At 40.8% G+C, this 15,459-nt stretch overlaps 1 protein-coding gene across 4 annotated transcripts in view; it reads left to right on the top strand.

Annotated features, from left to right (window-relative positions):
* Positions 1-15,459, top strand: part of rb1cc1 (RB1-inducible coiled-coil 1) — a 194,693-nt gene that overhangs the window by 130,637 nt on the left and 48,597 nt on the right. For all 4 annotated transcript variants that reach the window (XM_043688325.1, XM_043688321.1, XM_043688324.1 and 1 more), the window contains one exon: positions 12,849-12,900. In XM_043688325.1, coding sequence (XP_043544260.1) covers positions 12,849-12,900 — 52 coding nt within the window. The remainder of the gene's footprint in view (positions 1-12,848; positions 12,901-15,459) is intronic.

Genomic DNA, 15,459 nt, shown 5'->3' with positions numbered 1-15,459 from the left:
TTTGATCCCTCTCTTCTTCTCCCCCCCATTCAGTGTAACAAACAGCTACTGATGCTGTCTTTGGCCCGTAAAGAAATTCCAGGTCATTCAACAGTCGAATATCACCATTAACTTTCCCAGCCTATTTTCCCATCCTGTACAATCCACCCTGATGATATTTGAATGTATGTTGCAATTGCATATGCAGATGCAAATCAGCGAAAGCCATTTTAGAACATATAGTAAGAGTATGTAACCTACACCAAAAAATTACAGCTGCAATGGGAATATCCATCGCAGTACTAATAATATAACAATAGCATGTATCATCAAGTTTATAACAGCAGTTGCCTTTTTCATGAGATTAGGTACAGCAGCTACCAACTGATAAATCATCTGCAGCATTATCCATCCATAGTAAATTTGCATGGTTCTGTGAAGAAATCATATCTTATCAGTTTACAATCTTTGACAACTCACTCTCTTTTTGTTAACTTCCCTCTGTCTATACAGTCTGCATTCTGCCCCACAGTCAATACTTAATAGGTATCACCATGTCCATGGGCAAGTATCGCAGCAGGCTAAGGGGGGTGTTGTGCATGGGGTACCCACACTTTTCCCCTGTACAAAGATCGTCAAATATTGTTGGTTTATTGGTAGGATGTAACTGGCCACCCCCTTTAAACATTCTAGCCATGGGTGTCCCTCCTTTTTTTTAAAAAAAAAGGCGGTTAGTCAAGTTATACAATGCCTGTGGCAACACTTTGAGGCACCCCTGTAATGTGTGATTTGGGATCAGTAATTTAGTTTGTTATTTTAATGACCCATTCAGTCATTCTACAAAGCCAGTTGCTTGAGGGTAGTAAGGGATGTGGAACATCCAGTGTATCCCACTGACAACAGCACATTAAATTATAGAGTCATAGAGATGTACAGCATGGAAACAGACCCTTCGGTCCAACTCGTCCATGCTGGACCAATATCCCAACCCAATCTAGTCCCACCTGCCAGCACCCGGCCCATATCCCTCCAAACCCTCCCTATTCATATACCCATCCAAATACCTCTTAAATGTTGCAATTGTACCAGCCTCCACCCTCTGCATGAAAAAGTTGCCCCTTAGGTCTCTTTTAAATCTTTCCCCTCTCACCCTAAACCTATGCCCTCTAGTTCTGGACTCCCTGACCCTGGGAAAAGACTTTGTCTATTTTTCCTATCCATGCCCCTCATAGTTTTGTAAACCTCTAAGGTCTCCCCTCAGCCTCAGACGCTCCAGGGAAAACAGCCTCAGCCTGTTCAGCCTCTCCATGTAGCTCAGATCCTCCAACCCTGGCAACATCCTTGTAAATCTTTTCTGAACCCTTTCAAGTTTCACAACATCTTTCCAATAGGAAGGAGACCAGAATTGCACGTAATGTTCCAACAGTAGCCTAACCAATGTCCTGTAAAGCTGCAACATGACCTCCCCAACTCCTGTACTCCATATTCTGACCAATAAAAGAAAGCATGCCAAACGCCGCCTTCACTATTCTATCTACCTGCAACTCCACTTTCAAGGAGCTATGAACCTGCACTCCAAGGTCTCTTTGTTCAGCAATACTCGCTAGGACCTTACCATTAAGTGTATAAGTCCTGCTAGGATTTGCTTTCCCAAAATGCAGCACCTTGCATTTATCTGAATTAAACTCCATCTGCCACTTCTCAGCCCATTGGCCCATCTGGTCCAGACCCTGTTGTAATCTGAAGAAGGGCCTGTGCCCGAAACGTCGAATCTCCTGTTCCCTGGATGCTGCCTGACCTGCTGTGCTGTTCCAGCAATAACGTTTCAACCTGTTGTAATCTGAGGTAACCCTCTTCGCTGTCCACTACATCTCCAATTTTGGTGTCATCTGCAAACTTACTTACTGTACTTCTTATGCTCGCATCCAAATCATTTATGTAAATGACAAAAAGTAGAGGACCCAGCACCGCTCCTTGTGGCACTCCACTGGTCACAGGCCTCCAGTCTGAATACCAACCTCCACCACCACCCTCTGTCTTCTACCTTTGAGCCAGTTCTGTATCCGAATGGCTAGTTCTCCCTGTATTCCATGAGATCTAACCTTGCTAATCAGTCTCCCTTGTCGAACGCCTTACTGAAGTCCATATAGATCACATCTACTGCTCTGCCCTCATCAATCTTCTTTGTTACTTCTTCAAATAACTCAATCATGGGTGTGAGACATGATTTTCCACGCACAAAGCCATGTTTTTGCCAACCTCCAGTCTTCCGGCACCTCACCTGTGCTCCACCTGTTAACTTGTAAAGTGTGAGCCATAATAGGATATCAACAGTTCTAGGCCTTTAACTGTGTTATTCTGATTCACTTTGGTGTTTGGGAAATCTAACACTAGCCCAGAGTCAGTGTCCACGATGGTTAACAGATATCATTGCCATAACGGTAATGGGCTAATGTAGTCAATCTGGTATGTTTGAGCAGGCTGATCTCCTCCTCATTTGATTTGTGTCATTGGCATTCTCGGCAGTGATAAGTGTTTTACATTTTGACATATCTCATACTTGCCAATGACTTCTTTCAGCAGATCGGCGGGTCAGTGCAAACCTCGATCACTTGCCCATTACACAGTGCAGTGATACCCTGATTTCTCATGAGCCCCTTTTTCAGTGTGATACTCTTCAGATGCAACTTCAACTGTTCTGGCTTTTGCTAATCCGTCTACGGATCAGTAGGTTGTCGTAAGTAGGGAAGATATGTTTGGTAAGCTCGAGGCTATTAAGGTGGACAAATCCCCATGACCTGAAAAATGTGTTGCTGGAAAAGCGCAGCAGGTCAGGCAGCATCCAAGGAGCAGGAGAATCTACGTTTCGGACATAAGCCGTTCTTCAGGGCTTATGCCCGAAACGTCGATTCTCCTGCTCCTTGGATGCTGCCTGACCTGCTGCGCTTTTCCATCAACACATTTTCAGCTCTGATCTCCAGCATCTGCAGTCCTCACTTTCTCCTAAATCCCCATGACCAGATGGGATCTATCCGGGAGGCGAGAGAGGACATAGTTGGGGCTCTGAGAGATAGCTTCGTAGCATTCTTAAACATAGGTGAGGTGTCGGAGGACTGGAGGGTTGTTCATCTTGTCCCCCTGTACAAGAAGGGTAGTAGGGATATTCCGGGGTAACTAAAGTTGATGGAGAAGGCACTGAGGAATAAATTCTATTTATATTTAGAAAATAATGGGCTTATCAGTGATAGGCAACATGGTTTTGAGCAGGGAGGATCGTGCCTTGCCAACTTAATAGCGTTCTTTGAGGAAGTGACCAAGTTGATAGATGAAGGAAGGGCTCTAGATGTCGTATACATGGACTTTAGTAAGGCGTTTGTTAAGGTTCACCATGATAAACTAATGGAGAAAGTGAAGTCACGTGGTGTGCAGGGTGTTCTGGCTAGGTGGATAAAGAACTGGTTGAGCAACAGGAGACAGTAAGAGTTGAAGGGAGTTTCTCAAAATGGAGAAAAGTGACCTGTGGTGTTCCACAAGGATCAGTGCTGGGGCCACTGTTGTTTATGATATACATAAATGATCTGGAAGAGGGCACTGTTGATATGATCAGCAAGTTTGCAGATGACACGAAGATTGGTGGAGTAGCAGAAAGCAAAGGGGACTGTCAAAGAATACAGGAGAATGTAGATAGATTGGAAAGTTGGGCGGAGAAGTGGCAGATGGAGTTCAATCCAGGCAAATGTGAGGTAATGCATTTTGGGAAATCTAATTCTAGAGCGAATTATACAGTAAACGGAAGAGCCGTGGGAAAAGTTGATGAGCAGAGAGATCTGGAAGTTCAGGTCCATTGTACCCTGAAGGTTGCTGCACAAGTGGATAGAGTGGTCAAAAGGCATATATGGTATGCTTGCCTTCATCAGACGGGGTATTGAGTATAAGAGCTTGCAGGTAATGTTAAAATTGTACAAGACATTGGTTTGGCTGCATTTAGAATACTGTGTACAGTTCTGGTCGCCACATTACCAAAAGGAAGTGGATGCTTTGGAGAGGGTGCAGAGAGAGTTTACGAGGATGTTGCCTGGTATAGAAGGTGCTAACTATGAAGAGAGATTGACTGACTAGGTTAGGATTGTTTTCATAAGAAAAAAAGGGAGATTGAGGGGGGACCTGATTGAGGTCTACAAAATCATGAAGGGTATAGACAGGGTAGATAGAGATAAGCATTTTCCCAGGATGAAGGATTCAATAACGAGAGGTCACACTTTAAAAGCAAGAGGCGAAATGTTTATGGAAGACACGCAGCAACTACTTTACACAGAGGGTGGTAGGTGCCTGGTACACATTGCCGGCAGAGGTAGTAGAGGCAGGCACAGTAGATTCATTAAAGATGTGTCTGGACAGATGCATGAGTAGGTGGGGAGCAGAGGGATACAGCTGCTTAGGAATTGGGCGACAGATTTAGACAGTGGATTTGGATCGGCTCAGGCTTGGAGGGCCAAAGGGCCTGTTCCTGGGTGTAAATTTTCTTAGTTCGAAATAAAGAAAATGAACAATCCTTCTTCAAATGGGCATCAGCATGGTACACAGTAATTTTCTTGTCCTGTGCTACATCCATATTAGTTTCCATATTACTATTCCCCATCTGAGCTTTCCAGCAATCTTCCAGTCATGTGATTACCAGGTTGGTATCCATACAGCCATTCTGTTGGCCACCGCCCATGAGACAGTATAAATCTGCAGGCACTGACTTTCCTCCACCAGCACTGCTAATTTGGCACACTGCCTCGATTTCCCCCATCTCCTTCAAAATGGATAATTAATTGTGTGGAAGGATTAAATGCAACGGCTCGCCACCACTTTTGGCCAGGTGGCTGATGCGTCAATGAACCCAGCACATTGATGAATATTTTCAGGCAGTTGTTCGAGCAGAATGCACCATTGAATGAGATGCAGGCATGGTCTGGTCAGGACTCTTGAGGTTGTTCACCTGGTGGCTACCCAGCTATCTGTTCATTGTGTTGGCAATGTCTTCCTTTTCCTTTCTTAGCTTGATCAGCTATCTACCATTTCCATTTTACAGTAGAGTTTTGTTGGGCTCTACTGACCTTGTGGTTCGCAACATCAGATAATACCTGTGTCAGAATTGGGAATTCAGGTCTGAGGAGGACTTTGTCCTCATGTGTTTGCTGTTCAGTTTCTACAAGGGCCCACTAGCAGGCCAGAAGCTGCTTTTCAAATGGTGTGTAACACTTAGCTGCTTCAGTTAGCTTTGTGGACCTGAAGCCCAAAGGTATTGCCTTTGTTTCTGTTTCTGCCATAAGCTCCACATGGCGACATCTTGTACTACTGATACTTGTAATTCAATTGGTAGGCCAGGTGTCCAGGGAGCCAGGAACAGCACTGTTGCTACGGCCTCTTTAGTGGTCATAAATGCTTTCTGTTGCTCATTGCACCATTCAAACTGAACTTTCTTTTGGATAGTAGCATATAAAGGTCTTGGTAATGTAGTCAATTAAGGTACATGTCTGTGCTAGTATCCGAGCAAACCTATAACTTTGTGCCTCAGCCTAGCTACTTTATTTACTATTTTTATGATGATTCTATCCCCTTTTGTCAACTGAATGCCTTAAAGTCTGCACTAATTGTGCTTGTCCCTGTATTTTTTTCGGGTTCACTTCCTTGCTTGCTTATGTTGCACCAGTATGGCTAGCATCCAACACTGCAATGCCTGTTGGTCCGTGGATCAAAATGTCATCAATATAACGTGTGCATGAATGTCTAATGGTAGCGGACACATACCAAAGTCCCTTGCTGCTAGTCCATATTGTAAGGTTGGACTGTGTACATATCCTTGTGGTTTTAGACAGAAGATATAAAAGCAAGCTGAGCTTGTGAATCTGGAGCTATTGATATTGAGAAAAAGGCATTTGCCAGATCAATAATGGCATACTCGGTATCTGGCCCCCATGACAAACATTCTATAACTGTGACCACACCAGGCCACCAACAGTGGAAGAGCACATTTGTTAAGTTGGCAGTAATCAACTGCTATTTGCCAACTTCCATCCAGCTTCTTTACAGGCCATGCAAGGCTATTGTACACAGGCTATTCTTCATTCTTGAAGAAGGGCTCATGCCCGAAACGTCGATTCTCCTGCTCTTTGAATGCTGCCTGACCTGCTGCGCTTTTCCAGCAACACATTTTCAGCTTTGATTTCCAGCATCTGCAGTCCTCACCTTTCTCCTATCGTACACAGATACTGTATGTGTCACAATATCCACAGCTAACAGGCCCTGTACAGTATCCCCAATTTCTTTGTGTCCTGCAGGAATACGATACTGTTCATCAAAAACCACCCATGAAGGTGGAGGGATAATGAGAGGTTCCCATTTTGCTTTGCCAACGGTAACTGTCACAGCTGTATACCAAAAGAGAATTTACCCAATGGGGTTTGCAAGGTGGTACCTCTTAAGTCCATGCTGATTACATTTTCTGGTATGTTGGATAGCAATGTTGGGACTACTCATGGGGATCCATTTTCCAAGGTCATTCTAATATTTGCTCTAACTGCTGATGTTATCACCCCACCAAATCCATTAATAATCGTTCTGAGCCCTACATGACTATATGGATTGCCATGTATAATAATAACTTTTGCTCCAGTGTATAATAATGCAATATCTTGTCGTACATTGCCTTTCCTCCAATAAAGAGTGATAAGGACATGAGGCCTCTGGTCTTCAGTCATCCCACTAAATGCCCTTACGCGGAGTCCTGGATCCTGAAGTCCAGGCGCCACTCCTAATCGATTGGCTCCCCATTACTGCCCAACTTCCTCCAGGCTAGGGTATAGTGGTTTTGAGGGAGACTCAGTCCATGTGGTTTCCATTCCCCCTTCCACATCTAATTTAGCCTATCTTACGTCCTTCCCCTTGGAAGAGCAGTGCATCTTCCATGTATTGTAAATGGCATCTGAAGGTATTCAATCCATCTATCTTCTTTCAATCCCTACTTTTAATATTGTCGCTAACATTTTGCATCAAGAGTGTGATGCTGGAAAAGCACAGCAGGCTAGGGAGCATTTGAGGAGCTGGAGAATCAACATTTCGGAGCATAAGTCCTTTATCAGTACTAAAGCTTGTGGGCAAGGGGGCTGAGAGATAAATGGGTGAGGGGTAGGGTGGGGGGAGAAGGTAGCTGAGAATGCAATAAGTCGATGAAAGTGGTGGAGAAGGTGATAGGTTGGAGAGAAGAGTGAAGCGGATAGATGGGAAAGACGATGGACAGTTCAAGAGGGTGGTGCCGTGTTGGAGGCTTGGGACTGGGATAAGGTGGGAAGGAAGGGAAATGGGGTAACTGGAGAAATCCACATTAATCCTGTGTGGTTGCAGGGTCCCAAGGTAGAAGATGAGGCATTCTTCCTCTAGGTGTTGGGTGGTTAGGGTTTTGGTGATGGAAGAGGCCCAGCACCTGCGTGTCCTTGGTGGAGTGGGAGGGGGAGTTGAAACTGTTTAGCCATGGGCAGTGGGGTTGGTTAGTGCGTATGTCCCAGAGGTGTTCTCTGAAACAGTCCGCAAGTTGGCGTCCTGTCTCCCCGATGCAGAGAAGACCACATCGTGTGCAACAGATACAGCAGATGACATTTTTGGAGGTACAGGTAAGTTTCTGTTGGATGTGGAAGGATCCTTTTGGGGCCTTGGCCAGAGGTTGGAGGGTGGGGGCAGTGGTGTGAAGGGCTTAAGCCTGAAATGTCGATTCTCCTACTCCTCAGATGCTGCCTAGCCTGCTGTGCTTTTCCAGCACCACACTGTCAACTCTGACCTCCAGCATATGCAGTCCTCACTTTCTCGTCGCAAACATTTTGCTTCTGGTTATCTTTTGTTTCACCTTCGAACCCACCACCACCTCCACCGTGTCCGCTCTCTCGCTCTCTCTCTTGCTGTCTCATATGTTGTAATAAACAGCCAGTATTAAAAAAAACGTGTGGCTGGTGTTGCCTTTGGCCTGTAAAGGAATGTTCGCAGGGCTCATTTAAGGTCATGCAGCTGTCACATATCATCATTAACTTTCCCAGCCTATTTTCCCATTCTGTACAGGTGAGACTTGGAGACTACTGTTTTGGTCTCCCTCTAAGAAATAATACATTTTCTTATGGTAAGATGAAATAAAGATTCACTAAACTAATTCCTTTGTATCCGTGCAAAGATGATGGCGAATGGGCCTATACCCTCCATAGTTTGGAAAAATGAGAGATAATTTCATTGCAACATCAAAATTCTTAAGGGATTTGGCAGGGCTGGTGTTGAGAGGCTGTTTCTCTGCCTGAAATATACTGAACTTTTGCCCTTTATTTGTAGATGTGGAGTCAACCATTTCTGACTACGTTGAGACATTTTCTCACTGAGGAGTGTGGTTCTTTTGAATCTCTAACACCCAAGGTGTGGATGCTGCATTGTTAAGGATGTTCAAAGATGAGATTTATCATTTTTTGGATCTGAGGGAGAATGGAAAGATAAGGGAATCAAGAAAGAAAACTAAATTGAGGTTGAGAATCCATCATGATGTTATCCAATGGCAGAATAGCTTAAAAGTAGCTTATTGCTCCCACTTTGTTATTAATTAACTTTTGCCATTCAATTTTTTTAAACAGATAAAAGCGATTGAAATGGAAGTTTGTTGGTAATGGTCTGATTATTGCTATGATTGTTGACATTTACTGACATTAACATTCTAATTAGTGTCAATAGGGGTAGGGTGGGAGAGGCAGAACAAGAGAGAGGAAATCTTGGTGTTACCTGGTTAGTACCTGAAATTTGAGTGAAATTTATAATTATAATTGAGATGACAAAACATTGGAAATGAATTTCAAGACATAAATTAGACAGTTTTCAGTTTTCATTTTTGAGTATAGGTTGCAGTTTCTGAGGCTTGATGTGCCCCCATGACTGGGTTTTAGGCCATGTTACAATGGAACTGGTGATAGATCAACAGTAAAAATAAGACTACTAATTGTATTTCCAAGTATTTTTGTTAATGAAGGGTGGAAATAATAATCAGTTCTGCTATAATGTGAACTAGCTATAATGCAATGGAAGAACTGAGACCATTATTTGTAGAACATAAACTTTCCTTGCCTGTATTGGCTATAACGTGATCCTGGTCCCATCAGTTTAAAAGGTGCTGCTACTATGCAGTTCTCTTTATAATGTGGGACTGCACAGCAATGGAACTATCTCGTTATATCAGAACCAAATATATGGTCAAAGTGTGTTGGTATTTCCTCTTGTCTGCCAGTTTCTTCATTCCTGATGAAGGACTAATGCCCAAAACGTCACTTTTCCTGCTCCTCTGATGCTGCCTGACCTGCTGTGCTTTTCCAGCACCACGCTTTTTAACTCTGGTCTCCAGCATCTGCAGTCCTCACTTTCCCCCATATTAAGTCCTGAGTAGATTGTTTATCACCGAAAAGGCTGGTGCTTTTTGGCTTATGTTATGGGGCAGTTTGTATTTTATTTTCTTATTTTGATCAAACTAAATCTTGCTTTTATATCTCTTATGTGCAAATCTTGAGGATTGCCTTCCATAATTATAGGTGCTTCCTCGACTGATGTCTGATAAAAAGTTGTCCTGTGCAGCTGGATTGCACAATCAAATCTTCAGACCCAGCCGCTGCTCACTCCCCACCCATTTCTAGATTCTTCTCCAGGTTGATTCATTTCAGGAAAAGATAAATGAAAGGGAGAAACGTGTAGTTTCTTATGGTGATCGTGCTAGAATAGAAGCTATTGTGGAGCATTAATATTGAAATTGACTTATTGGGTTAATGGCCTGATTCACTGTTACATAGTTTATGCAATTGATTCTATAACCACACACTAGCTTTAGTAACTTACAGCATTCAAGAGTTCAGGTGAATAGCAATTTTGATCCCTGCTGCAAGCAATCTTAAAATCTTTTGAACATTCAGGTACTGAACCTGATCCATCACTTCCCCAAAGGGAGTTTGATTTCTGGTACTCATTATCAGAGAAGGTTTCTGATGATTTATTACACTATATGATAATCTGAACATGGACTATCATGCCCCCGCCATTCTTGTATCTCCAGCTCCGCTTACACCCACCCCTCGTCCTGAAGAAGTGTTGCACCTGTGATGTTGACTTCTTCACCTCCTGATGCTGCCTGACTTGCTGTGTTCATCCAGCCTTCTGCTTGTCTACTTTGGATTCCAGCATCTGCAGGGTTTTTTTTGTCTCGCTCCATGGACACGGGCAGAACTACTTACATGAGATGTGTCCAATGATTTTCTGTTGATGCTACTTTGTACTTGTTTGAGAATATGCCCAAACAAACTACCATCCAGTAATGTCTAATAATGTTTCCATGGAGTCAAATGTGATTTCAGCAGAGGAAATGCTATTCTGACCATTGTATCCACACTAGCTTCTAACAAGAGCAATTCCCTAGATCGGCTCCTCATTCTTTTCCCTTTAGCATTGTAGATACTTTCTGTTCAGATTATTTAATTTTGTTTTGAAGGCTGTTATGCAAGTTTACAATATATTACTGATTTTGGATTTACAGTGGAAGAAAATAGATTTTGGTTTCCCAGTTCTGTGAAGGTCTGACTTTAAAATGATGTCAAAACAACATTGGCAAGATGTCACATGATTTCAATTAAATGACCAGTAAGCTGCATGAGATATTTGCTGAAGGTTTTCTGACTTGAGTTTTACAACAATCGGAGAGAGAGAGAGAGAGAGAGAGAGAAGTGGCCAATGACAGAAAGTGTGTTGTTATTAAGTGCTGGTATTATGCAGTCCTCACTTCTGCCTTATTAAGTTTTGAAACAGCCAAGGCTGGTAAGTCATACTGAGGTGTTGAGAGGGAAGTGAGATGGAAATTCTAGAAGCAGAAAGATTTTGAGACACCAGTGAATAGGTCCTCCTGTGAGGCTGCTGAAGTTGTAAGTTTAAAGTTTCTATGTTAAGAAAAACTGAGCAGAGTTAACAGCTTGTTTAAGGGTTTCTGGCAGGAAGGCATTAACTGAAGAAAATAGCATTTAGTGAGAATGCAGAAATTTGCTGTAAGGAATCCATTTGCAGCTGTGCTAGCTTAACATTTAAATCTTTGTTTGGATCTCAGGGAGCCACTTACTGAAGTTTAAGCATCAGTAATGGTGTTGTAGGGAGAGGAAAAAATGAATCTATCTTTCTGATGTTTGTAGTGAGACCCTTCTATTTGTTTTCATCTAGTGTAATACACTTCATGTTTTTTCTTTTGCATATTAAGAGAAAAAATATTAATGGCACAGCAATTGCTAGTAAGGACAGATATGGCAACAGTTACTGTTCAGTAGTTCCAGTTCTGTTGTGGGCTGGTGAAAAGAGGATTTCACTATTTGACTCTCTATTTAAGATGTACGGAGTGATGGAACTTTTTGTAACATTGCTTAAGTTACATTGATTTTTGTATCATTCATAAAGGTCATAAATGTAAAATTGTCCCAAGGCTTGCTAAGTGAGCCTGAAATTTGAATCAAATCTGGGAATTCTCTTCGAGGAGAAAGTGAGGGCTGCAGATGCTGGAGATCAGAGCTGAAAATGTGTTGCTGGAAAAGCGCAGCAGGTCAGGCAGCATCCAAGGAACAGGAGAATCGACGTTTCGGGCATAAGCCCTTCTTCAGGAATGAGGAAAGTGTGTCCAGCAGGCTAAGATAAAAGTATCTTAGCCTGCTGGACACACTTGCCTCATTCCTGAAGAAGGGCTTATGCCCGAATGGTCTGGCGATGGAGGAGTCCAAGGACCTGCATTTCCAAAGCCCCTCCCCCAAATCCCTCCTCCCTACCTTTTATCTTAGCCTGCTGGACACACTTTCCTCATTCCTGAAGAAGGGCTTATGCCCGAAACATCGATTCTCCTGTTCCTTGGATGCTGCCTGACCTGCTGCGGTTTTTCAGCAACACATTTTCAGCTGGGAATTATCTTCCCATCAGTACTGTAGATATATTTGCACCCAAAGTATTGTAGCAGTTCATGAAGGCAGCTCACCAGCAACTGCTGCAGGGAAATTTGAAATGGGCCATAAATATTGATGTAACCAGCAACACCCATAAATTCATGAATGAATAAAAAATTGCAGTTTTCATTTACAGCTCCTGCATACTGTGTCTCATCATGCAAATGCTATTCAAAACAGGACACAATGCTACACAAGCACTGTTATATTAAGTATGGTGCAGTGTCATTCTAAGCAGTTCTAAAATGGGTCACAATTCCAGTTGTAATTTGGAAAGTTCTGTTTCCTATTTCAAAAATACCCATTGATCATATTGTGTAACAAGTGTATTATTATGTATTCAAAATTAACTGTTTGTTACACCAGCCCAGGTTTTATTTTCAGTCGCATAATCTTAGCTATTTCCAAAATGATCAAAGTTTTTAAATGTTCAAGTTCTGCTTTGTTGATAGGAAAAATTAGGTAAGATTAGATTGTTGTGCCACTAAACATAAAAATGTATTTTTGCTAATTTATTTATAAAATCAAATAAACCAAATTGCTTCAATTTTTTTTCAGATGAAACTTACCTCTTTATCCTTGTCCTTCCTTCTGTCCCCTATACCATATATCTTGCATTTAAGAAGCTTGATTGAATAAACATTTTGCTAAGAAATTATACTTTTGAGAATGATGGCAGGAGTTCAGAAAATCCTTGAGCACTGTTTCAAAAAGTGTACCTACCACAGTTTTAATACAGTTGATTGTTTATCTGAAACTCTGAGATTTGTTAGCTGGAAAAAGCATTGAAAATTTCAATTTAAATTTATTTTTTTCAAAGCATTAATCAAAGTTCTGCTTATTTTGTTACAGTGAAACCATCCAAATGTCTGAAGAAAAACATAGGATTATGATTTTAGAAAGAGTAAGTAAATGGTCATGTCTAATAAATTATGGTTAAAGTCATGCAGGAGATAGTTTAATATACAGGGAAGTCACCATAATAGAATAAATTCCTCAATGTTACACGTATGGCACAGCAATACTCTAAGAACTGAATGAAGATAATCGCAATTCAATGAACATAAATTTAAATTTGTTTTAATCATGTTTACGGTTAATTTGTGTGTCGGGTTAGTAAGCTTATTTCCAAATTTAAAGGTAGTGGTTTTAAATCTGGTTGTGAAATGTAGGGATGGTCAGTGTTGACTAAGTGCATAGGTATGCAAGATGCTATCCAGTATTCAAACAACAGTAGCAAATTGTCAATGCTGTAGTCAACAGTTTTCCTTTTTCAAAAATGTTGTAGTAATCTCATTTTTCTTTTGTGGGGCATTTCAAATTGGCGGTCAGATTTGCTTGCATTTGAGGTTTCCAGTACATTGTACACATTGTTATAAAAGCATTTAATTTTATATCCATGTCCCCATTAAGTTTCATATGACTGAATTTTCCAATGCAAGAAAAGCATCAGAATTTATTCATCACAGGCCAGTGTTAAAGTCTTTCCAAACTTATTCCCCAAAACTTTAACCCTACCAGCAAATAGATAAGACCATATTGCTGTGGCTCCCAATAATTGGATTGCTGTTAAGCCAATACACATTCTACCTTTTTGTCTGTTGGAGCTATTTTTAAATAAAGAACCTCCAGCTATTCATGTTAAATATGGAAGTCCGTTTATTTTGGAAATTGACTATCCAGTTGATGCTAGAGTAATAAAATGTAGGCTAATAGTTTGCAATTGATTTCAGAACTATACTGGAATGCATGGAGGTTCCCTAATTATGCATGACAGTTATATTTTACTCGGGGAAAAAATTTAACACTTGTCAATGAATTATTCATTTAGTTAAAGAATAATATCTTTAATTGAAATGCTAAATAATGCATCCAACATCTTTGTTTGACGTGAATATTTAGGCTTGTAGTTCGTAATTCTCCATTTATGTTCTCTATGTACTTGCACTTCCTTTTAAAAAGCAATATTTTGAACTAGCAGGATTCTTTTTGACTACATTAATGATTGTATAAACAATGTGCTGTGCTGAAGATATTCTTAAAGATTTATCTCAGGATTATGCTTAACTCAGAATAAATATTGATTTGGCTACAGCAGTATAAAATAGGTATTTATAGCAGAAATTGGGAATGTAAGTGAATTGGCATGGTGCTTGGTATTAATCCATTCTTATAAAATACGACTGAAAAAAAAGCAATCAATCTAAATATATGAAGTAAAGCTGTGTTTGTGTCCTTTGAATGCAAAATGACTACTCAGTGATGGTTTGTTTGTCCCTAAGCTTAATCTTTCGCTCCCCATCCTCCCACTCTCATTCAAACAGATAGAAGCACTTGGAGCTGGAGGGGAAAACCTTGTTGGCGTTCTTTCTCAGCCTATTACTTGTCTTTCTTAATCAAATGCTGCTATTTGGAAATATGTTATGCTAATGAAATGGAGAAAATGTCAGCTCACAGACATAGTGTTTATTCTTTCATCCCTAGAATCTGTGATGATGCCTGTATTTAAATTTGGACTAGGTTTAGGACAAAGACTCCATCTGTAAACACCTTGAGATATTTTATAGCATTAAAAGAAGTAAAGTAGTGCAAGTTGTAGTAGTAGTAGTAATAGTTGTAGTTGTAGTTGTAGTTGTAGTAGATGTCTTAATAAAGCTATCGAATAGACTTTCCTATACTAGAACAACTTTTGTGTTCTCTTGTCCAAGCAAATGTTGATATACATTGTAAATATTATTGCGTGCAGGAGTATGAATTATTACATTTGAGGCTAGAGGAGGGAGCATTACTTTGTACCAAGTATTAGTTGTCATTGCAGATACCACAATATATGCATTTTATGCACGCATATATTTTTCTCCTTAAATGCTACTTCAACTGTTTTCAGTAACGTTTGAAGTCAAAATACTTATGCTTGTTTTTAAACCATTTTAATCCGGTTTCTCTCACTGTTTCTTTTTGAATAAAAAGTATTTTCTATATTCATTGTAAAAAGAAAATATGTTTGTCCAAATTATGATGAATGTCTAGAGTTACTTAAAAAAAAAAATGCAATAACATGATTGCTACTCTGACCTTTTGAGTGCTTTACCTCTAATATTTACTCAACACAAGCTTTGCAAACAGTGCTTATTTCAGTTGGCTGTGCCAGCAATGTGGCACCAAGCTACAAGTAGACATAGTTACTCGCCTCATTTTCCTACTGTGGCTGTGAATAAATTTTAAAAATCCTAAGGATATGAAATATGCAAGTATATTATCTTTATTTTACTCTTTAAAAAGTCAACCGACAGCAGCCTGTATTAGTGTTGAAAGTGTAGTGTTGGAAAAGCATAACAGGTCAGGCAGCATCTGAGGAGCAGGAGAATCGATGTTTTAGGCATAAGCCCTTCATTAGGAAAGGAGTCTGTGAAACAGCCTGTATTACTTGAATATGTGAGGCGTCTCATTGTTTGTGACAATT

The sequence above is a fragment of the Chiloscyllium plagiosum genome, chromosome 4 (genome assembly GCF_004010195.1).
Source record: "Chiloscyllium plagiosum isolate BGI_BamShark_2017 chromosome 4, ASM401019v2, whole genome shotgun sequence".
NCBI lineage: Eukaryota > Metazoa > Chordata > Chondrichthyes > Orectolobiformes > Hemiscylliidae > Chiloscyllium > Chiloscyllium plagiosum.
This window is presented reverse-complemented; position numbering and strand designations above follow the sequence as displayed.